This window comes from Anas platyrhynchos, chromosome 8 (genome assembly GCF_047663525.1).
Source record: "Anas platyrhynchos isolate ZD024472 breed Pekin duck chromosome 8, IASCAAS_PekinDuck_T2T, whole genome shotgun sequence".
Taxonomy (NCBI): Eukaryota; Metazoa; Chordata; class Aves; order Anseriformes; family Anatidae; genus Anas; species Anas platyrhynchos.
Window position 1 is genome coordinate 38243866 of NC_092594.1, and position 22719 is coordinate 38266584.

At 58.9% G+C, this 22719-nt stretch overlaps 2 protein-coding genes across 3 annotated transcripts; one reads left to right on the top strand and one right to left on the bottom strand.

Moving 5' to 3' along the window:
- The first annotated feature begins 4500 nt into the window (after nt 1-4500).
- GADD45A (growth arrest and DNA damage inducible alpha) lies at nt 4501-6353 on the top strand. The gene is made up of 4 exons (XM_038183177.2): nt 4501-4724; nt 4824-4925; nt 5262-5475; nt 5574-6353. The coding sequence occupies exons 1-4, from the start codon at nt 4681-4683 to the stop codon at nt 5685-5687; spliced, it is 474 nt and encodes a 157-aa protein (XP_038039105.1). The 5' UTR covers nt 4501-4680; the 3' UTR covers nt 5688-6353.
- A 2280-nt stretch (nt 6354-8633) lies between these two features.
- GNG12 (G protein subunit gamma 12) lies at nt 8634-21202 on the bottom strand. 2 transcript variants are annotated; one of them, XM_027463015.3, is made up of 5 exons: nt 21038-21202; nt 16834-16891; nt 16356-16460; nt 11050-11166; nt 8634-10000 (listed from the first exon to the last, which is right to left on the bottom strand). In XM_027463015.3, the coding sequence occupies exons 4-5, from the start codon at nt 11143-11145 to the stop codon at nt 9875-9877; spliced, it is 222 nt and encodes a 73-aa protein (XP_027318816.1). In that variant the 5' UTR covers nt 11146-11166; nt 16356-16460; nt 16834-16891; nt 21038-21202; the 3' UTR covers nt 8634-9874. The 2 variants fall into 2 exon arrangements, with proteins under 2 accessions (XP_027318816.1, XP_027318815.1); XM_027463014.3 differs by having other exon boundaries at nt 16337-16460.
- Nucleotides 21203-22719: the final 1517 nt, after the last annotated feature.

Here is a 22719-nt window from a genome sequence, read left to right on the forward strand (position 1 = left end):
CGCCCTCCCACCACTGAGATTTTTCCTAAAAATCAGCTCAGACTGACTGCGGGACCTTTGCCCCAGCCCAAAACCCCGCCAGCACAACCCTGGCACTGCCTCCACGCGCTGCTCCCTGCGGGGATGAGGACGGCGCACGGGCACGACCCACGGCCCCCCGTGTCCCCCCACACCACCCCCAGGCCCCTTTTTGATTAAACCAAACGGTGCACGCAGCATCGGGAGGCCAAGGGAAGCCCTCTGCCATCCCGCGCGGCGCTCCTGGGAAGAAGGCGTTGCACTTGGTGCGTTTCTGGGCGTTTTCCTGCATTTTGCCACTGGCAGACCCGAGTTTCGAGGCCGCCCTCCCAGCCGGAGGAGGAGCGAGGGGAGGACACGCAGCGCGTTCAAGCTGGGGATCAGGGAGCAGAGATGAGCCCTGGGTGCCCGTGCTGGTTCTGGGCACCATGGTGTGTACGTGAAGGCACCGAGAGCCAACAAGGGGAGCCCCAAAACCTGCTGCAGATTCCCCCGCCCGCAGCACGCACCGGGCAGGAGGGGGTGCCCAGGAGCGCCCTGCTCAGCCCCATATCAGGCCGGGGCAATTAGCCCGAGCCATTAGTGCTGGTGCTGTCGCTCACTAATGAGGCTCGAGCTCCCAGGAGGCGAGGAGGGAGCACGCAGAGCATTTCGGGGCGCTGCAAGTGAGCTGCAGCCGGGACACCGGCCCCAGTGAACGTGCCGCTGCTGGGCGCGCTCATCCCGCACGTGCTCCGGCACGCATGCTGCGGCAGCAGGCTCGCCCCGGCGGGGAAATTCGGGGAGAACAAGATCAAACAGCCTGAAAACAGGTCACGGCATCGCCTCTGCTGCAGATGGGCAAGACAAGTACTCATTAGGGTGATTACAGGCGGGGGAACTACCCCGGCTCTCTGCTAATGAGCAGCGTGGGGCTGCCTGACCGGTGCAGCCCAAACAAAGCCCCGGGGCTGTTGTCGCATGTTGGGCTCCGCTGGCAGCTCCCAAGGCTTCCTCCCTGCTCCTGCTCCTCCCCGTCCCCATCACAGGCACCACAGACCCCTGGCCGCAGCGGCCGGGCAGGGAGCTTTCGGGGGCTGAAGCATGCGGGAGGTGCCCCGTGGGGTCGGTCACTGCTGTGGGACCTGCTGCTTGGGGACGCGCTGGTGCCACATGCTGGCACCCGTGTCCCGTGGGGGCAGCGCTGCTGGGCTGGATAAAGCAGCACGGGGGCTGCCGGCTGCGATAAGCACGGTGCCGAGCCCGAGGTCCCGGTTCCCAGCACGGGGTGCCCGCTGCGATAACGGGGCGCGTGTCCCAGGGCTGCAGAGGGCACTGGGGGAACACGGCTCGGCACAGCGCAACCACGAACATCTCCAGAGACAGATTTCGAGGCCTGGAAGAAGAGTTTGGAGGATTCAGGTGGATGGGGTTGGTGCGTCCCTGTCCCCGACGCACGGCAAAGGACACCGGAGTGCCCGCTCTGCAACCCAGGCAGCGCGCACGCGTGCGAGAACAGAGAAAAAAAAAAGAAAAAAGAAAAAAAAAAAAGCATTTGCATTCACCGTGGGCGTGCTGCACACCCAAATCACCGCCCGCGAATTGCTCCGAGTGCCGCTGATGAAAGAGGCGCAGCGCAGGGTGCTAGGAGCAGCCTGGCTGCAGCAGGCGGCTACGTGGGGAACGGCACCCGCGCCCTGCGGGGGGGATGGCCGCGTCCTGCCCACCCCTCGGCACCTGGTTCCTAAAGGGATCTCCTCCTCCTGGGCTTCAGCCGGCCCTCGTTCGGTGCTTAAACCCAGGGCCATTCGCTGCCAGCATCATCCCCATCTCCTGAGCATCCCCCCCATCATTAAATATTAAATATTTAGGGGTATTGTTCCGTACCCACGTTGTCCACAGCATTTTGTTGCATATTTCCTATATAATTATCCCATAGATGCCATGTGTGTATGTATCATTTGCACACAGCTGTCAATATATGGATTACACCTCTATAAATCACTTCCACAACAGCTCCCCAGGTGCCCAGCCGGGAGATGGGAAAAGCCAGACCCCAAAATGGGATTCCCATGGAAAAGAGGAGCCCCCAGCCCAGCTCTGGGCTTCCAGCACTGTAGGGCCACGCGGGGGCTCGTCGCAGCCGCTCTTCCCCTGCAAAAATCCTGCAGTTAATTAGCTGCTGGGAGGTGCTGGCAGCTCCCACCAGACGGGAAAATAAAAGCAGCGGGGCCGGCTGCTGCCAGCATCCCGAGTGGGACGGCCGGGGAGGGCTGGGGTTTGGGGAGGCTGCCTGGGGACAAAGGGGGAGCCCGTGGCACCCCGCACCCGGAGCAGCAGCGCTGCCTTTCCTCGCACCAGCATTTTCTTAACCAAATAAAATGCTAATTTTATTAAAAAATAAAATAAAATAAAATAAAATGCTGCCTTGCTGCTGATGATATGGGCAGGGGGCCGGGGTGCAAAGCCCAGGACCCTCACGGAACAGGACTGGGGGAAAACGGGGGCTCAGCGGGGTGGGTGAGAGGCTCAGCCAGCCCCAAGGGGACACAGCCCTGGGAACGGATGGGGACATTGCTGCAAAACGGGGCCAGCAAGGAGCCAGGAGGAGGGGGAGCTGCAGGGGCAGGGGGCAGCCCGGGGGCAGGGGATGTGGGGTCCGGACGTGGTCAGCTCGGGGCCAAGGCAAACCCTTCGGATGGCATCCCCGCCCGGGGCTGGGGCAGAGGGCAGGCCGGGCAGAGGGATGCTCCCGTGGGTATTTTGCAGATGGGGGTGAGTAACGAGGACTCACTTCCCTCGCTGGGAGCGAACCAGCCTGATTTTCTCGTCCCTGCCTGGTTATTCGGGGTTCTTCACCTGCCGGCCTCGTCCTTCCCTGCAGGCCTGGTGCCGAGCGGCTGCGCGCATCCCACCACGGCTGCTCATTAAGTTTTTGGGAATTTTTTAAAAAAAAGACCCCGAACCCACCCCGGCTGCTCGGCGGCTCCCTCCCAGACAGATCGGGAGGCGCTGGAGCCAGCTCGGGGGCTCGGGTTGCCATTAGAGATGGGGCAAATGAAGCGGAGTTAATTGGGAGGCCACCGAACAAAGCTCCCACCTGTTGCGCCGGGGCTTTGCCATCTGCCACCCCCACCTGAGCGTTTCCCGGGGTCGGGCAGCGCCGTGGGGCACTGGGATCAGCCGGGGACGACCTTCGGGCACCCTCCTGGCGACCCCCAAAGGGGTTTGTTTGGCAGTGCCTGCCCCCAGGGATTTGGGTTTGGAGGCACGGAGCCCTTGCACAAGGAGAGGTGCCCTGAGAGGGTGGTGAGGTGATGGCAGGCAGCGTGCCCCGTGCTCAGCATCACCTGGTGCCGAGCATATCCCAGAGAGGAGGAAATCCTAAAGCTGAGCATATCCCAAAACTGAGCATATCCCAGAGAGGAGCATATCCTAAAGCTGAGCATATCCCAGAGCTGAGCATCCCTCACTGCTGAGCATATCCTAAAGCTGACCATTGCCCAGAGCTGAGTAACACCCAGAGTTGAGCATATCCTAAAGCTGAGCATATCCCAAAACTGAGCATCCCTCAGTGCTGAGCATCCCCCAGAGCTGAGCATCCCCCAGAGAGGAGCATATCCTAAAGCTGAGCATCCCTCAGTGCTGAGCATATCCCAAAACTGAGCATATCCCAGAGCTGAGCATCCCCCAGAGCTGAGCATATCCCACAGAGGAGCATATCCTAAAGCTGAGCATATCCCAAAGCTGAGCATCCCTCAGTGCTGAGCATATCCCAGAGCTGAGCATATCCTAAATCTGAGAACATCCCAAAACTGAGCATTGCTCAGAGCTGAGCATTACCCAGAGCTGAATATATCCCAAAGCTGAGCATATCCCAAAGCTGAGTATCACCCAGAGCTGAGCGTATCCCAAAACTGAGCGTATCCCAGAGACGAGCATCCCCCAGAGCTGAGCATCCCTCAGTGTTGAGCATATCCCAAAACTGAGCATATCCCAGAGAGGAGCATCCCCCAAAACTGAGCACATCCCAAAACTGAGCATCCCTTGGTGCTGAGCATCCCCCAGCCATGTGCTGGGGTCACGGGCCCAGCTCCTGAGCCTTATCCAGGCACTGCTTTGAGAAATGGGCGCCCAGGAGTAAGCAGCAGCAGCAGCAGGAGGAGGAGGAGCAGGGAGAGGATGAGGAGGATGAGGATGAGGAAGGCTCCGGGGAGCCCAGGCCCCGCCGGGACCCAGCAGCCGGGGGGAGCCCGCGGCGCCCTGCCCGGTTTGGCGCGCCGCAAGCCCCGCCCCTTTAATACAAACCCCGCCCCTTTTCCCCAAACCACGCCCCCTTTCTCCCTCCATCCAATCAGCAGCGGCGCCCCCGCCGGTTCCCGTGGCAGCCTCGCGGGGTGCGCTCGGGGGATAAAAGGCGAGAGGCCGGGAGGGGGAAGAAGGGGGCGTGGTCTCATTTGCATGAGCCAATGGGGATGCAGCATGCAAATGAGGGCGGCGCGGGGCAGGACAACGCCCGCGGGGAGCCTTTGTCCGCACAGGCGGCGGCGGCGCGGGGCTGAGCGGGGCCGGGATCCGGAGCGGGATCCGGATTAACACCGGGATCCGAATCCGGATCCGATATCGGGCCCGGCAGCGGCCCCCGGGGCTGGCGGCGGCGCTGCCCTGCCCTGCTGCCGCACTATGACTCTGGAGGGGCTGCCTGGCGAGCACCGCACGGCCGGCAGGTAGGGAGCGGGAGCGGGGTTTTGGGGGGCCGGGGGGGGTCTCCCGGTGCTCCCCCCGGTGCTCCCCCCCCCCCCAAAACGCCGTGTGCCCGCCCGCAGGATGGAGCAGGCGGGGGACGCGCTGGAGGAGGTGCTGAGCAAGGCGCTGAGCCAGCGGAGCCTCACCCTGGGCGTCTACGAGGCGGCCAAACTGCTCAACGTGTGAGTGCTGCCCCCCGGGGACCCCCCCATTCCCCGGGGACCCCCTCCCCGTGCTCCTGGTGACCCCCCCGGTGACCCCCCCTGGTGCTCCGGTGACCCCCTTCCCCCTGGTAAACCCCCCCTGGTGACCCCCCAATGTTCCCGGTGACCCCTCCCGGTGACCCCATTCCCCCCAGTAAACCCCCCCAGTGACCCCCCCCGGTGACTTCCCCCTGGTAACCCCCCCGGTGACCCCTCCTGGTGACCCCTTTCCCCCCCCCGGTGACCCCCCAGTGCTCCCAGTGACCCCTCCCGGTGACCCCCTTCTCCCCGGTGACCCCCCCGGTGCCCCCGCAGGGACCCGGATAACGTGGTGCTGTGCCTGCTGGCGGCGGACGAGGAGGAAGCGGAGGACGCGGCGCTGCAGATCCACTTCACCCTCATCCAGGCTTTCTGCTGCGAGAACGACATCAACATCCTGCGGGTCAGCAACCCGGCCCGCCTGGCGCAGCTCCTGCTGCCCCACACCGCCACCGAGCCCCCCACCGACCTCCACTGCGTCCTGGTCACGGTGAGGACGAAGCAAAGCCTGGATCCCCGGGACCTTCCCGCTGTTCCCACCCGGATTTAGGGTTTAATTCCCCGTGCCGACCCCTCTTCTCGTTGCAGAACCCCCACGCGTCCCAGTGGAAGGACCCGGCGCTGAGTCAGCTCATGTGCTTCTGCCGGGAGCGGCGCTACGCCGACCAGTGGGTGCCGGTCATCAACCTCCCCGAGCGGTGACGGCGCCGTGCCGGGGTCGGTGGGATGCTTTCCGTGCGTTGGCGCTTAGCTCAGGAAGGAAAAATTCCCCCCTGCCCTCGTGCGAGGGCGCAGCAGGGGAAGGGGAGGGGGGGGGGATAAAGGTTTTAACAAAAAAAAAAAAAAATCATCAAAAAAAAAAAAAAAAGGATTTAAAAACGTCCAGGGGTTGAGCTGCGTGGGATGGAGGACGAGCGACGCGGCCGGGAAGCGAAGGGAAGGAGCCTGGGAGGAGCTGGAGCCTGCCCCAGGAGCCAGGACGCCGCCGAACGCCCCTCGAGGTTCCCAAAAGTGCGACCCGCAGGTTGTGGCTCGGCTCCGCGAGGAGCTCAGCGGTGAATCGGGACGCTTCGCAGCCGATTTTTAGCGTATTTTTGGGATGTTCAGTCTCGAGTTTTTAATGCTAAGATATAGAGTAAGTTATTTTATGATATTGACTTTAAAAAAAAAAAAAGTTATTTATACCCTGCGGTCTCGGAAGCAGGCACCCCTGCAGGTCCTGGCCAACGCCACCTCTTAGCAGGAGGCTGCTGAGAGCTGCCCCACTGGCGGTGTTGGAAAGTGGATAATGCTTTGTTCTGGGGTGGTTTTTTCTTTTTTTTTTGTTTTTTGGTTTTTTTTTGGAATAAAGTTGACTCTCGGATCCTCTGTGCTGTTCTCTTGCCTTCCTCGGCTCGCTCGGCGGGTCCTGCTCCTGGTGCACGGGGTCCCGGGACGGCACCTGGGCTCCTGCCGCACCCCGCCCCAAACCAGCCACCGAAAAAGCAGCCGGCGCTCTGCAGGAAATGGTAGCTATTTGTCTTCCACCCCGCCACTTAAAAGCATAGTTCGAACACAGTTCGAACACCAGGAAGCGTTTGGGACGCCCTGAAAGCCCCGGGGGGGGGTTGAGTCTTCTGGAAAATTGGGGGAACTCGGCTCCTTTCTGCAGGAACCCTTCACCCGCTGCGCCCCCGGCGCGGTGCAGCACGCCCCGCCAGCTGCGCCCCTTTCTTCCCTGCTGGCTTCGTTCCCCGAAGCCTCTCCACAACCAGGCAGGGCCCCGCCAGCAGCTGCTTTCCTTCTCCTTGTCGCACACCACACAAAGCCGAGCTCCGCGGGGCAGAAATCCCCAATCCTGGCCCCAAAGGAGCCGGGCAGCTGGCGGCACCGTGCCGGCACAGCAGCGCCCACGCTCTGCCCCAGGCCAAGGTGGGAGGCTCCGGGGACACCGCTGACCTACATCCTGCCTGCCCAGATGCCCTGCTTTCTGCAGCCCTGGCTCGACCCTACATATTATTTTTTCAGTATTTTTTCATTATTTTTTTCCCCAGTCCAGGCACTGGGGACAGCTCGGGTTGTGCTGGGGCACCGAGCGGGAGCTTTCTGAGCTCGTTGTTTTTTGTTTTTTTAGCTTTGTTTTTACAGCACGTGGCCGGCGTCAGCACTTCTAAAGCCAACGTGAGCCCGGGCTGCCCCCCGCGTGTGCACAGCCCCCTCCCGGTGTGTGGTGCTTGGGAAGCACAAATTTGGGAAGGGGGAAAAGGCTGAAGGTGGGGCCGCAGCTGGCGGTACAGCACCAGGCCTTCCCTTCAGGACAAGCCGGGGCTGCTGCTTGGGGCCAGCCCCGTAGCAGGGGGTGGTTCAGGCCCTGCTTCCATAAACCCAGTAACAGACAGCTCCTGAAAGCTTCCCCCCCATATATATACATATTTATATGTATTTATGGACACAAACACGAGTAAAACTCAAGGCTTTTTGCTCCCAAAGAGCCTCCTTTTCTGGGCCTGTAACAAACATCGGGCCTTTGCCTCCAAACCAAAGTGCCTCGACAAGAAATACAGAGGAAAACAAAGCCACCTGAGAGGCTGTTTAGTCTGTGGGGCAGGACTCCAGCACACACTGGGGTGGCAGTGAGGCCTCCTGGCATCAGGGCCTAGAGGTGGGAGCACCCAGAGGCAGGGCCCAGCCCCATCCTGCCCCGCCAGAACCTCCTCCAGCTGCTGCCCATGGCGCTGGTTTCGTTTCTCCTTTTTAGTTTTACTGATTACGAGTCCGTGATTCTTCAGAGCTGTACAACTCCTGTTGTTTCATGGAGTATTTATAGCAAAGGAGCAAAGTTACAAGCGGAGACGGGTGTGCGGCCACACCCCCCCCGTATAGCACAGGTACAAGCACAGAAAGTACCTGAGCAGCCATAAAGAACACTGCCAGAAGCTGACACCCTCAGGTGGGCTGCCTGAACTGAGAAGCACCTGGAGGAAAACCTGCAGGGTTCCTAATCCCATGTCTGTGACCAACAACGTGTCTTGCACACAAACCATCTTCCAACATGGAAGCAAGAACGAAGGAGATACTGGGATAAATCTTTGCCCCAGAGCTGCAAAGAGTTCAAAACTGTACAAAGAAGCAGAAAAATGCACCTTGTAGGGAACAGGTCTGTAGGACAGGATGGATTTCCCATAGGCAGAGGCACCCCCGGCCAGCAGCCCCCAGGAAATGCTGGTGATCCGTGTGCGAGCAGTAACGGAGCCAAGGGCAGCGCCGTGCCAAACGGCTTTATTAGAAAGTACAGCGGGGGGACGTGGCTCAGGGGAACAGTACAGGGAAAAAACACGGCGTTGAAGTCATCCTTGTGTCCACACAGCTCCAACAGGCTGGCAGAACACCCCACGGGCAGCCTCCCCTCGCCCCCGAGCTGCCCTGGCCCTTTCCACCCACCCGCAGCCAAGGGCTGTTCTTACCCAGGTGCCTTATAAAATGAGAGTAAAAAAAACTCAGCGTGGATCTACGTTACTGTTGTGAAATTGTCGCTAGAAAAATAGTTGTAAAAATAATTTGAAGGTGAGCAGAGAATGAGCAGTACGGCTCCCTCACTGCCAGCCCCGCGTTTGGATTTAGAGCTGTGGGTTAAAGAGGCTCGTTAAACAAAGACATCATTTCTCAATATATTATCAACAGTGCGTATATAATTTAATATAGAAATGACAAATAGGCAATGTAAGACAGTAAATTACAAGTGGTTAATACGTTCTGTAGACGTGGTTACAGAAATGCACGGTTATGGCAGATCAGGACTTCAGCCTCCCAACCACCGGCTACAGGGAAAGGCAAAGAACATCGGGAGCCTGCTGAAGTCGGGATTATTGCAAATCCCCTCGAAGTTTTCTGTTAATATGCAATGTTTGTATAAATATTCTATTAAAGTTTATACACACACACACACAAGGAGGTTTTTATTATGTATATATATAAAATCACGTACTTGATGGAAAGGCTCCCCAATTATATTTGCATAACCACAATCTGGAGACAATTTGGCATTTTTTTCCCCTCTAAAAAGGAATTTAAAAGAGAGCCAAATTCTGAATCCCTGTACAAAACACAGACGAGGCTTGGAGTGACAGAACCATACCTGTACCTCAGCCACAAAGCCAGGGAAACGTCAGCTTGCAGCCTTTGATTCTTTCGACAACTTTTTTTAATACCAACACAGAGCTTTAATTAGAGAAAGCAGAAAAGCAGAATCGAGCAGAACTGAAGCTGAGAACTCTGCTTTTTCAACTCCTCTTGAGGAGCTACGAAAAACCCCTCAGATACCTGACTCCTGGCACTCCAGGTTTCACACTTACAGACCCAACGAGAGAAAGAGGCATAACAGAGATGTAGGCATGAGTCGCTGGTGCTCGCCAGCAGTTGCTACAATGGTTTTCAAGGCAGCTGTTGCTAAATAATGCACTTGGACGTGTGCATGTGCACGAGGGCACGGCTGTGCGCTCCCCAGGCAGGCATCGCCGCCCGCCCTGCGTGCACGCGCGGTCTAAAAAACTGAAACAAACGATGGTTAATTGGGATTCCCAATCTGTCCCTGTTCTGTCGGCAAAGCTAGGCAACTTTGGTGGTGTTTGTGGATCTCAGGAGCGGGGCCGGGGCAGAGCAGCTCCCCGGGCACACGGGCGGCTCTCACGGCGCAGCCAGCCCCGTGCCCGCCGGCCCAGAGGGCGATTAATTCTGTTTGAGACTTGCTTCCTAATGAAGACCGGGAAGAGAGGAAATGCTTTAGAAAGCTTAAGAAATCATTTATACATGTGGAAAAGGAAGAGTTACTAGCAGGTACCTTACGGGTTATTTGTCTATACACCTGCCTGCGCCTCGCCCCGCGTCGCAGAGCGGCGGTAGCGCGGGCGCTCCTATAACAACACGCACGTCTTCTTGTCCTTGAAGGGGTTCTCGGAGGCAGGTATGCCCATTAGCAACGGATCTTTCTTGGCATGTTCTTCGCAATAGAGCATTAGGTCTGCCGACGCCTTTGACACCTGCGGAAGACAGAAAAAAAAAACATGAAATGGCCACGGATTTCCCCGCAATTAGCAAGGCGAGCTGCCCGCTGGGGAAAAGCCCTGTGCACGAACAGATTGATGCTGGGCATTCAGCACGTTGTTTGGGCCCAGACCCTGTTTCCTGCGAAAGGCAGACTGTCCTGGGTGTCACGCTGGGGCCAGCTTTATCTGCAGGGAGAAGAAGAAGATGGATCCCGGTGCCATGCTCCTCCTGGGGCTGGTTTGCGGCAGCAGGTGAAAGTGCTGCTCGGCTTTTACGCAGCTCCTGCTGAAAACCATAAACAAACAGGAGGGGTTCGAAATATCCAGCAGCTTTGTAATAAGGAACTTATCACCTGTAAAGCTGGGGAGAACAAACAGAGGTGTCCTGAGATGACTAACACTTTCTACAATGCTGCACGCGGTCCCTCCTTGCGTAACGCCGCCCCGCAGCCAGCATGGACACGGCACCTTTGCTGCGTGCACCCGGGGCTCTGTGCTGCTGGCCTCCACGAGGGGCTGGGCAATAATTCGAGAAGCCAAACAGACAACATCTGTCCAGGCAATGTTAGCAACGTACCCAGTATCCCATCCCTTCCAGCTGGGAAAAGAGTCGGGCTTCTTTTGTGCCTTGAGTTCCAGAAAAGCCGTTTCAGTGACCTTCCTTTCAGTCACACAAAGGTGCAGATGCAACCTGCAGCCATTGGAAGGGTGTAGCAAAATCCCCAAAGGAACACAACACATCAAGCTGGAAGCTTACACCCGGTTTTTGTTGTTTTAGTTTTTTTTTTTTTCACTTTTGACCTGCATTCACGTTTTGCTTTGGTCCATTTTGCAAGCCCAGGAAACACCGAAGTACTCGAGGCCACCTCTCAGAGCGGCCCCAAGACTGGGCTGTGCTCAGGTTTCCTGGGCTGCAGCACAAAGGTCAAGCTCCAAATGGGGAAAAAATACAACAAACAGCGTGCCCCCACGCACAGCGTGCCCCTTACCACACCGAGGGCAAAACAGGAGGAAAGGAGGGGTGAAGCAGGACGGGCTCCCACCTTTATCCGCTCTATCGAGGCTTCTATTCTCAGCTGCTGGACGGTCCTGCGGGCCTGAGCGATGTTGTTGGTGGTGCTCGCCGTTTTGCCAGACATCTTCAGGGATCCGGAGGTGCTCTGTTGGAAAGACAGCGGGTTATTTTCCCAGGAGCTGGCCCAGCGCTTTGCACCCCGACGAAGAGGCAACAGCAACACACTGAAAAAAGTGTTTTTTGTTTTTTTTTTTTCTTATTTTACACGACAGGAGCTGCCAGCTGAGTGTCAGCTAGCTAAATCCCCAGGAAAACTGCATGGAGCCCTCCTGTAGGGCGCTGCCACCGCCACCGCCACCCCAGTGGGTCCCCGTGCAGCATCTCCCCCAGCTTTAGCAGGAGGATGTCACAGCAGGAGGAAGGGCAGAGGCTCCCCTGCCCTGCCCCATCTGCCTGTTCCAGGCCTGCAGCAGCTTTGTGACACAGCCGAGGGGAAAAAAAAAAAACACGCACACACAGAACAACAGGCAAAGTTCACAGAAACGCTGCCAGCTGCCGTCTGCTCCCATATGGCCATGCAGGCAAAAAAAAATAAAAGAGCAGTTCTGGGACTTTCCTGCTCTGGGTAAGAAGGCAAAGCACCGGCCTGGTGTCCTCCGTGGCTCTGAGATAACAGCAGAGCAGCCCCAGCTGCTGCCCCAAAACCCCGAGAGCCCCTTGCAGCCCAAGCCCAGGGGTTCCCAAGGTAGGAACCAAAGCCCCCCAGCAGGCAGCTCGCCACCCGGGGCTCAGCCAAGCAGGCAAGAAGCAGGTTATCCACCAAAAAGAGAGTGTGGGGAGGCCGTGACAGCACCGGCTGACTTGGAGAAAACAACTTCGTATCCATTAAAGACATCTTTAAATGATTAACTAGGCTGGGATGATTAACTTTGGGCTAAGCAGCTCGTGGTGCGGCACCGAGGGCCGTACCAACAGGTATTTCACGCTTCGCAGCTCCCAGCTGCCTCGTGCAGCCCCGTGCAGCCCCTGGGGAGCCTCCAGCAGGGCACGGGGCAGCTTCTGAGCCCCCCCGAGCCCGGGCTGGGAGCAGCTGTGCTGGCAGGACGCGGGAGGGCTGCCTGCACGGCGCTGCCCTGGCTCATGGTGATCGCAAGGTGCGAGGGATGCCTCCTGCTCACACGCAGGCTGGGGGGCCAGCAATCACTGGTGCTGGGATTACAACCCTATATGACAATCCTGTGTCCCTAAACAAGCAGTAAAACATTTTCATGCATCTCCCTGATCCTCGTGGCCTCCTGTGCTGCTGGCTGCTTTCCTGCTGTGCGCAGCCGGGAGGAGGCAGGCGCGGAGCAGAACCGGTTCAAACGCCGCACGCACGCCGAGTGCCAACCCCGGGGTAAGCGGGGGAAGTGCTTTTTTTTTTTTTTTTTAAGTTCAGAGTCTTTAAACGTGTGCCAGTTCAAAGATCACGGCGCCAAGCAAGTGCTCGGCAGCAGACGAGGCGCTAGGTGGCTGCAGGAAGGCGCTGCGCTTGCAGCACGAACCCTGACCCTGTGGGTCAACACCCACATTTTGGCTGCCCCTCTCCCCACGAACCCTTCGCTCCCCAAAGCAAAAGCAGGGGAAGAGGAGCAGGAGGCTCCTTTCAGCGCTCAGCCTGCGGGGTGGCAGCACCAGGAGGTGCAGCAGGAGCCCTGCTCAGCACCCTGCAGGCTGAGAGCTGCTGCTGGGGCCGGGACGTGGCCGTGCCGGCAGCGCGCTGCGCACCGCGAGCAGCCCTGGGCGCAGGCAGCGAGCATCAAGGAGCATCAACGCCGCCCGCCGAGCAGGAGGCAGGCAGGCAGGGCTGTCTGCACGGCAGCAGCTCGCCCTGCAGCGCTGCAAGCCTGCTCCAGCCCGCATGGGAGGCAGGAGGCGAGGCAGCCACGCCGTGAGTCAGCCAGCGCCGGGGTGGGGATGGCGCCGCGAGCAGCTCCGGCCGGGGGGCAAAGTCCGGCTGTGCCTCCGGGATGCAGGGGGGACGTGTGGTGTCCCAAAGCTGTGCACACACCATGAACAGGTCACGGTTACAGCCAGCTACGCCCTACACAGCGCCGTGCTGCTGCCAGGACCGTGCCCAGCACCGGGATGTGGTCCCCAGCGAGCACCGTGCGTGCTGGATCACCAGCGCTGCGTCGCCCCAGCAAGGCACGGCGCTGGGTGATCCAGGCTGCAGGAGGAGAGAAGCTGAGTGACACACACCTCGGTGTGGGACAGTCACAGCCCTGCTCACCCAGGTTCATCTCCAGGTGCTTCGCCTTCCTGCTGGGAAAGGGGACGGCGCTGGGTCTGTCTGCCACTGGGAAGGGGAGGGAGGGAGGGGCACGCTGGACGCGTTCCACCTTACCTGTCAAATGCAATCCAAGTGAAAACGCTCCCAGGAATTCGAGGCAAAAGCCACGGCACATTAACCTGGAGACCTGTGAGTAACACGCAGGAGCCTTTTCCAACTGCAGTGGGTGACGGGCAGCCCAGCCAGGCAGGCTGATGCAGCAGCGCGCAACGCAGGAGCACGCCGGGGGGCAGCGCACACACAAAGCACAGCAGAGCTTTGTGAATTTGGGGGAGAGACCCTGCCCGTGAGGAGTGCTGGCAGGGAGAGGGGTGCTGAGCTCCTTCCCCCCGAGAGCAAGGGGAAGAGGCACAACCAGCACAAGGCACGGGGCTGTTCCTCTGGGCAGGTCCCGCTGCTGCCTCGTGGCCCCCGCTGGTTTCTTTCCCGAGCAGTGCCCACCTGGCACTTCAGTTGTAAAAACACGGGGTTAAAACCCATCACCACAGACCTAAAAGCCAGGACTAAAAGCTCCCGTTTTGCTGGCAGCTGTAGGGTTTGTGCTGCCCCTGCTCCCCGCGCCCCCAGCACAGAGCCTCCGCCACCGAGTGCCCCCTCCCTGAAGGAACGGCCTCGTTACCAAAGCTGCCGTGCTTATTTTCCCGGCTGCATTAACAAATGAGACGTTTCAAAACCATGTAACATTAGAAAATCAGCGTGCTGCATCTCCTCCTCGCGCAAACAGAAGCTGCGTTGCCCTGATGGCCCTCCTAGGGTTACCGAACCCCTCCTGCGGAGATCTTCCAACAACTGGGTCAGCTCCGTGCTGCTTCCCGAGCCCTCAGCACACCGGGCAGCTTTGATTTGATTTGATTTGATCCCCTTACTGCTCCTGGGGAAGGAAAACAGCTTTTAAGCCGGGTAACCCAAAACTGCAGGTCAGTGAGGCAGATTAAACCTCCCCCGGAGGGGCTGTGATAAGAAGGGCGGCGTGCAGGGGCGCACGAGGTGCTCACAGCCCTCCTGCGGCCAGCCACGGGCATCAGCCCTGCACGGTGGGGTTCTGCCCGTGGGTGCTTTGGAGGCTTTTCTGCAAGCTGGAGCCGGGTGCCTCTCGCACATCCCCACCAAGGCAAGGATTCCACCAGCCCCAGCTGCTTACAGAGCCACCCCACAGCCCTCTACGGGGACCTTACCCCCACACCGCCCTCCCGGGTGCCCTCTCAGTAAGAACACACCAGGAAAACCCACGTCCAGCCGCCCCTCTCCTCTTACCCCCACAGTGCCAACAGGAATAAAAGGCCAGAGCTCGCTCCTACCTCCATGCTCAGCAATTTTTCTCGCCCCTCTCCAGCCCCGGGAGGCTCGCAGACCGCGTGCCCTGCGGCACAGCCCGCGGTGCTGAGGGCTCACGGCTGCTCCAGCACGTGCTGTGTGCTTGTGCATTTCACGGCCTTGTTTTTTTTTAATTTTCAAGTCCTTGAGGGAAGAACCTCTTGAGGGAAGAACCCCTGGTGTGACTGCCAGCCAAATCGCTTGCTGCTGTGTGTTCAAGCACGCCTGGAGGAGCACAGCACGGCTTGCATCAAGAGCTGGAAGCCAGGACGGGCACCAAGCGTGGTGCACAACGTGGTGAGGAGGAAGAGGAAGGAGAACAGCTTCCTCCATCTCTCAGCCTGCTGACACCTTCAGCATTTCCCTGCCTGCCTCCTGGGCAGCGCTGCTCGTCCCATCCACAGCTCCAGAGGCCACGCTATGAAAGCCCCCCATGGTGGGGACCCCGCTGTCCTGGGTGCAGCCCTAAATAGAGAGCACCCGAAGGAGGGGAGGTGTCCAGCCCTCCTCCAGCTCAGCAGGGGGACAGCACCTTCAGCACCCTGCCCCTGGGGCTGCCCGAGGGACAGACAGAGGGACGGACGGACACAGAGGCGCCCAGCCCTGCGTGGGGCCGCACTGACACCCAGTGGAAAGCAGGGCGAGACGCCTGGCGGAGGGGAGGGCAGCTGCTGAGCCGCCTCCTTCTGCCAGACACAGCGGGGAAACAGCGCCGGGTGAGTGGGGACACAGCCGAACCCTGCCCTCTGCAAACAGCAGCGAAAGGAGCAAAACCCAGCGTGGACTGGAGATGGTTTCTAAACCCTCTGCCTGCATGGAGAGGGCTTGGGGACAATTTGTGCACGGTGCTGCCCTAAGCACAGCTCCCTTGGTGCAAGCCCTGGGGTCTTGCACCAAGCCCTGCTCCTCTTCCCCTGCTTTTGCTTTGGGGAGCGAGGGGCTCGTGGGGAGAGGGGCAGCCAAAATACGGAGGCAGGGCAGAGATGCAGGAGAGCAGAGCGGTGTCAGGGGGACTGGCACGCCTCCATCCTGCTCTGTTTGGATTATGGCACACATCAGCATATTTCTAAATCGCTTTTTTAACAAGAAATGCACAGCAACGACAAACTCTCACCTGCAGCTCTTTCTAAAATGCTATAAAAATCCCCAATAATCCGCAATGAAAAATAGACAGCTGCCAAGATCTTCACACGGATTTGGCCAACTGGGCTCTCCGTTAAGGACTCGTTCCCTCTCCAGCTGCGTTCCACCAGTTAGCCCAGTACAGCCCTGACTGAGGCTGGGCTCCGGCTACACTGGATTTCAAAGCCAGCCTCCCAGCACGTGATTCTGACAAGCCCAATTTACTTCTTGGGAAAGGAGCAGTGGAAAAACCTGCTTTCATTTCCCTCTGGGTTTTTACTGCCTGGCCTTTTTATGTCTTCAGTGTAAATTAAAGCCATGAAAACTCACTTCCAGATCCAGGTTACCTTGGAAAACATCTGAGGATGAATGTTTTCAAGTCACCAGCCCGATGCCCTGAGGAAAGGCGACCTGCTCCCTGCCAAACGGGGGCGCAGCTTCCCCCGGGATGGGAGCAGCTCCTCCCCGTGCAGCGCTGCCCCGCTTGTGCACAACAGAAAAAGACAAAAACCAACTACAGAAACGTGCAGAGAGACGTGGGCTGTACCAAAAGCAGCTGGTCTTACGGCATGTAAAGCAGGAACGGCCCGCGGTCAGAGCTCCAGACGGGGAGGGAGTCACGAGATGCAGCCCGGCCGCAGGTTTACGTGACCTTGAGTGAATTCTTCAGGCTGAAAGAGAGATAAAGGAGAGCTGGGTGGGAGATGCTCTGCGGAGAGCTCCAAGGCTCCCGGGTCAAAGCCACTAAAGGGGTGCACGGCAGCACGCGAGGTGCTTGGCTGCAGGATATCCGAGTGTTTCCTCTGAGAAAAGGGAGAATTAGGAGGAAATTAGTAGGAAAGTGATAATTAGGAACGCACTGCAACAAGCACCGAAGTTTCGGAGGGCTCCGTGCCACCCCTGGCTAACTGACGCAGCCCTCTGCAAAGAGCCTGAGTGTTTTGTGATGGTTCTGCTCCAGAATCAAATGAAATCACAGGGGTTTGGGCCTTGCTGTGCTGCTTGGTGTTCTGCAATGAAGAAAGGAGCGAGCTGGACACTCACCTACATAGGCAGCCCCGGTGCTTGTCCGCCTGGCTTGGATTTTATTTGTGCAGCGAGCCTGAAACAGAGAAAAACAACTGTAAGGAGTGCAGGAAAGCCAAAGCAAAGAGGAGTGAGCACCTGGGGTTTATTTCTAGTCGCAAGGATGGCAGCATTTTGCCTCGGCTCTGCTCTTGACTCCGCGACCCCGGGGGCGTGCAGCACACCTTCAGGCTGTGCAGCCAGCAGGAGGCCTCTGGCCCTGGCTGTAATGGGCACGTTCCCCTTCCCTGGCATTTACAATGCAAATTTATACAGCCCTGCATCCCTGCAGAGCCCGCACCGTGCCAGCCGCTGACCACCCGCCCCCGCTGCCTTCAGGCTGAGGAAGAAGCTGGGACACCAATAACTCATTAACCAGGGCCTGGCAGGAGCCAGGATCACCACTGACATCCTCCAAAGGGATGCTGCCCAGCTGCAGGAGTTGTTATCCCAGCCCTGAGCCCGTGCTGCTCACACACAGCGGGGACATGAAGCACCCAGCACCCAACCTGTGCACACCCAGACGGCTGCACGGCACAAAACGAGCTTTTAATGGCAACGAGCTTTTGCTTTGCAGCACAGCAAAAGGAGGAGGCTTCTGCCCACCTGAAACATCCGTCTAAAATGAGAAAGTTTTGGCTCCAGAAGCAGCTTGATCGTGCGTGCAGTGGGACGAGCAGGAGGCAGGCTGGGGGCCCAGCACTGGCTGCAGCGGCACCAGCCCCGTTTTCAGGGCAAATCCCCAAAGTTTCACAGCACCACAAACCTGGGCAGGCTTCCAGAGCTGCCTTCTGCCCATCCCAGCTGGAGCAGAGACCCCAACACCCGAGTCCTTTGTGTTGAACCTACCACCTTTCCATCGCGCTCGCTCAACTCCCCTCTGCAGCGCTGAGGCCAACACCTCAACACCTTTCCCAGTGGCTTAACTCAGGGATTCTCTTCTCATTATTTGATTCAGAAATCAATGCCCTCTGGGCTTCTGCATCACCGGTACCTGGCTCTAAATCCACGCTTAGTGTTGGTTCACGTGCCCCTCAGGCACGGCCGGCAGCAGCGCTGTGCCCGCGGAGGTTCAGGCCAGCCGAAGGGAGAGATTTTCTTCTGGAAGTACACCGGCTGCCCACTGAGGTGATTGATGGCCTTGCAAAGAGCCTTTTCCTCTTTTATTAGCTTAAAAGGCATACGCAGACACACCAAACTCCTCAGACGTGCAGATTGCACCACGATTGGGGAAGCTGAAGCACAGAGAGCTGGGAGGGCAGGACAGAAACCCAAACACGTCCCAGGAGGGACAGGCTCAGGAGCGGGCCTGCTGCAGCCAGACTTCCCACCTTATAACCAATTTGAAACAAGCTTTAAACAACTAAAATCGCTTTGTTTCTGTCCAATACCCCCGTGTAATAACGCACACGGTCGGTGCTGTGAAAGCTTTGCAGCTTTATGGGGACGCAAAGCACAGAAAAGCAGCAGAAGCGCTGCAGTGACCATGGGCTGAGGGGTTTCTTCCTTACCTCGAGGCTCTGTGCTTTGGAAACGCTGCAGGCACTGGGGCCACCAACCCTGCTGCTCCTGGGGCTGTTCGGGAGATGCCCGGAGGCAGGAGATGCCGGGGGAGGTTCGGGGCTGTGCAGGGCGGTGGTGCTGCAGCAGACACACGGGGACAGCCCAAATCCCTCCCAGCTCTTACACCCTTCCTTGGGGCTGGAGCCGCTGCCCGGGAGGCTTTTCCAAGCCACCCAGGGCCGCCGCAGCAGGTCCTGCTCTGCAAGCCAGACTCCAACAACAGGTTTCCCCATCCCCTGCCCACACCTTCCCTTCCGAACGACACCCACTGCTTCCGAGGAGAACGCCCTGCTCACACCCTGCCCGCCCTGCTCCGAAATCCCCAGCGTGGAGCCAGCCCTGGGCCCATGTGCACGAGGCTGGGGACGGTGCCATGGGCTGGGGACGGTGCCACGTGCTGGGGCTGAGGTCCAGCCCCTGACCAATGCTTACCTGGAAGCTCTGCTTGCACAGGGGTATGCTGGAGGAGGCACAACAAGCAAGGCAGTAAATGGGGTTTACTGGCATTACCCACACCCTGCTGATTTATTCGGCAGGCAACCATCTGAATCTGTCCTCTCGCAGCCTGCCACACTACTCATTTGTCCATATTTAGGGCTTTCCTCTGCTAACCCCTACTTTTACCTGCCTCCAGAGAACCCTGCAGAGAATTCTAGCGTAGCTTTGAGGACTTCTGTCACTCCTTCTGCTCCTTCTGCTCCTTCTGATTAATCCTTAGAGAACACAGAGCAAAAATCTTTTGCTCATGCCTTCAGGATTTGCTCTTCTCCCTCCCTCCTATAATCCTCAACAGATTTCAGAGGAGAGCACCGTGGCAAACGCAGCGTTGGTGCTCGGGAACCAAAAACTCTCAGTGTGTGCGAGCACAAAACGCGGAGCCCAGCTGCACGATTCCAGCAGTGATTAACTCCGGGCAAATCCCGAGAGCCACCCAACATCTGCAGCTGCAGTTTCCCAAGAACCGGCAAGCCCACAGCGACTTCCCAGATCGGGGGAGCTCGCCTGCTGCTTTCGTTCCAGCCAGTGAAAGTTTTACTACCGATTCCTATCTCGGATGAGATAAGGGATTTTCTGTGCTGGAACACGAGCCCCGAGAGCCCCGCTCCTTGCTGGGAGACAACCTATTTGCAGCAATACAAGCCTTTGAAGCACGCTGCTAAATAATCTGGCCAATATTATCGGGGCAAGCTTCAGAAACCCCTCGTTCTGCCCCTGGGAGCATGGCTCGCGCTGAGATCTTTGCCCTGGTGGGGGGGACGAAGCGATGCAGCCCATGGTGGGGATTTACGGGGCTGCCCCGCGGGCTCCTGGAGAGGTCTGAACTTGCTTTTGCAGTGAGCTTCGTCACCAGACGATGAGTTCGGGAGGAAAACTCGCTCCCACCCGGAAGGGCCGTGGCGCTCGCTGTGTCCCCGGCGGGCTGAGGGCCTCGGGAACACCCGGAGGTATTGTGGAGCCCACGTCGCCCACGTCGCTGTGTAGGATCTTCTCGTGAGCTGGGCTCAAGTATGCCGAGTATTTGGAGGCAGGCAGCCTACGAAATGGACTTCGAGCGTTCATAAAGGAGTTGTTACGTAGCCACGGGGAGAGATCGGAAACGGCAGCGGTGTCTGAAACGCGGTGGCTGTGCTAAAACAGTGCTGGTGAGGGGTCAGGATGCTGGCGGTGATGCCGATCAGCAGCGACTGCTGTCTGGGGGCCCTCGATGTCTTCGTTACAGCGTTAACGAGTACTTCGTTAGCATGCAAAGGTGGTCCCGTCAGCTGTGAGACCACAGCAGCCAGCCTTACAGCACGGCTCAGCCCTCACAAGGCGCTTTCTTTTTGAATTTATTTCCCACTTCAGCGCTCGATCAAGACACCCCGAGTTACCGCAACGCACCCGGCGCACGGATGAAGCACGGGGCTGAGAAGTCCTTAACCGCGTGCTAATCCCTTAATCCCATTCAGTGGCACAGCAGAGGCACAAAACACTACTACAGCCGCCCGGTACTCAGTATTTACTCACACAATTTTCTCTCGAAGTGCCAGTGAGCAGCCTGATGGGGGGCACCCAACCCAACGCAACACATGGCTCTACCCAAACCGTGCCATTCACTAGGACCTCCCGGTCACCCCGGTCCCACTGCAGCCCCTGGGCCATGGGGACGGCCCCGTCCTGGCCCCGTTTCCCAGTGCTGGTCCCAGTCCCGGTGCTGGTCCCAGTCCCGGTCTCGCCATCGCCCTCCTGCCAAGCACATGCAGCCGGCGGGGCGAGGCCATGCAGGCGATGCCATGGGTTGCACAGCCACGCTGGGCGGGCAGGGCGCATTTCCCCTTTTTTTGCCCCAAACCGAGCGAATCTCTCCTTGGGGGGCAAAATTTCCAATTTCCATCCCGCAGCCCCAGCGGGGCCGGCACGCGGCGGGCAAAGCGCAATGGGGACGGGAAAAAAAAAAAAAAAAAAAAAGGAAAAAAAAACAAAACACAAAAAGCAGCAAAAAGCGGCAAAATAAATAAATAAATAAATAAAAGGAAAAAAAAAAAAAGCTACAAACTGCGCTCCGGGCCCACCCGAGGCAGGGCCCACCCGCTGCCCTGCGCCTCCACCGCCCCGGGCACGGCTCCAGCCCCCGACCCACCGTCGGTCTGTCCCTCGGTCTGTCCCTCGGTCTGTCCGTCTGTCCGTCCCTCGCTCCGTCCGTCCTTCCGGCCCCTCCACCCGTCTCCAGGGGCGACCGGAGCGGGCGGGCGGCCGGGCCCCGCGCTCCTCCTCCTCCGGCCCCGCTCCGCCCGCGCTCGCCCCGCCCGGCCCTGCCCCGGGAGGCCCCGGGAGGCTCCGGGGAGGATCCTGGAGGATCCCGGAGGAGGCCCCCGGAGGCTCCGAGAGGCCCCGGTCCGGTCCCGCAGCGCCCCCGAGACGCCGGGGTTGGGGCCGGGGGCTGAGCGCTGGGGGGTGCCCGGTGCTGCTGGTGCTGCCACGCGGTTTGGGGCTGTCGGAAATAAAGGTTTTTTGTGTTAAAAATGAGGCTTTTCTCTTGTTTTGGGGGCGGTGAGGGGCTGTTGGAGTGCTGTGATGTATGGGGGGGTTCATACAGCCCGGCTCTGCTACCCCCAGCAGCAGGACGGTGACAGCAGGTTTTGGGGCGGCACAGCAGCCCCAAGCACTTCACAGACAGATTTTGGCAATTCTTTGGCGTTTTACCAAGCTCAGTGCCCTCACTCTGAGACACCAGAACGGGGGCTGAGCGCACCCTCAGAACCCCCAAAATACTCCATGTCTATGGCACCAGGCCCTGGTTAGCAGCCTCCATGGGGACTTGGTGCCAGGAGGCACCAAACACGGCACCATGGCCCGGCTCCGTGCCAGGACACCCCTGATAACACCCCGATACAAAGCCAGGGCCTCCTCCAGGCCCACAAGCGGTTGCGCCACCGAACCCGGTCCCTCCAGTTCCCCCAGTGCCGCTGTGGAGGCAGGAGCTGGGCTGTGCTGGGCTGTCAGGGCTTGCCCGGTGCCCCCGTGGCCTGCAAATCGTGTTTGTTGGCAGGGGAAGGTGCTGGTGGAAATCCGAACGCAGGCCTGGAAGCCCGTGGCAATGCTTGTTAGATCACGTTCACTTTGGGGTTTGTTCCTGGATGATTCCTGTGAGGATCGAGGGGGACGCAAGCGGCTGCCTTCGCCCTGCAAAGGGCCTGAAGGAGGCACTGGAGAAGGAGCAAACGGCGGCCCCATCGTGGCCGTGGCTTTCTGAGATCAATACTGGGGAAGCTGCTGTGCTATCAGCAGGGATTTGGTGCAGAGAGCATCCCCCGGGCTGCAGCCCCGCAGTCTGGCAGAGGTGACGGTCCCAGGTAAGGCCGTCCTGTCCTCTAATTCCCACAGCCGAGCTGGCTTTGATGCCTTCCCAGCGCAGCCAAGCCCTGATTTTCCTGGCAGAGCCGGGTCTGGGCACGGTGTCAGCCCCTCCGCAGGCAGTGCCTGCAGGCAGGGAGGTGTCACCCGCACCGGGGCCAGAAACAACACAGCCCAAAAAAAGGGCTCTGCACCCAAAAACCATCACCCCACACACACCTGTGGGCATCCCGCAGCAGGACGGTGTCCCCCTGCCACCTCGTTTGGTGTCCCCATTGGCGGGGAGGGATGGGGACAGAGCAGGCACAGGGCTGTGTGGCTCTGGTTTTCTGCCTAGCTTGGGGGAAAATGTTTTTTTTCACCCCAGGTGCGTTCCCACTGCATTTCTGGCAGCAGTTTTCATCACAGACGTAAGTTTTCAGGCTTCTGACAATGGCAAGAATCCTGATCTGGTTTTTCAAGTTTTTG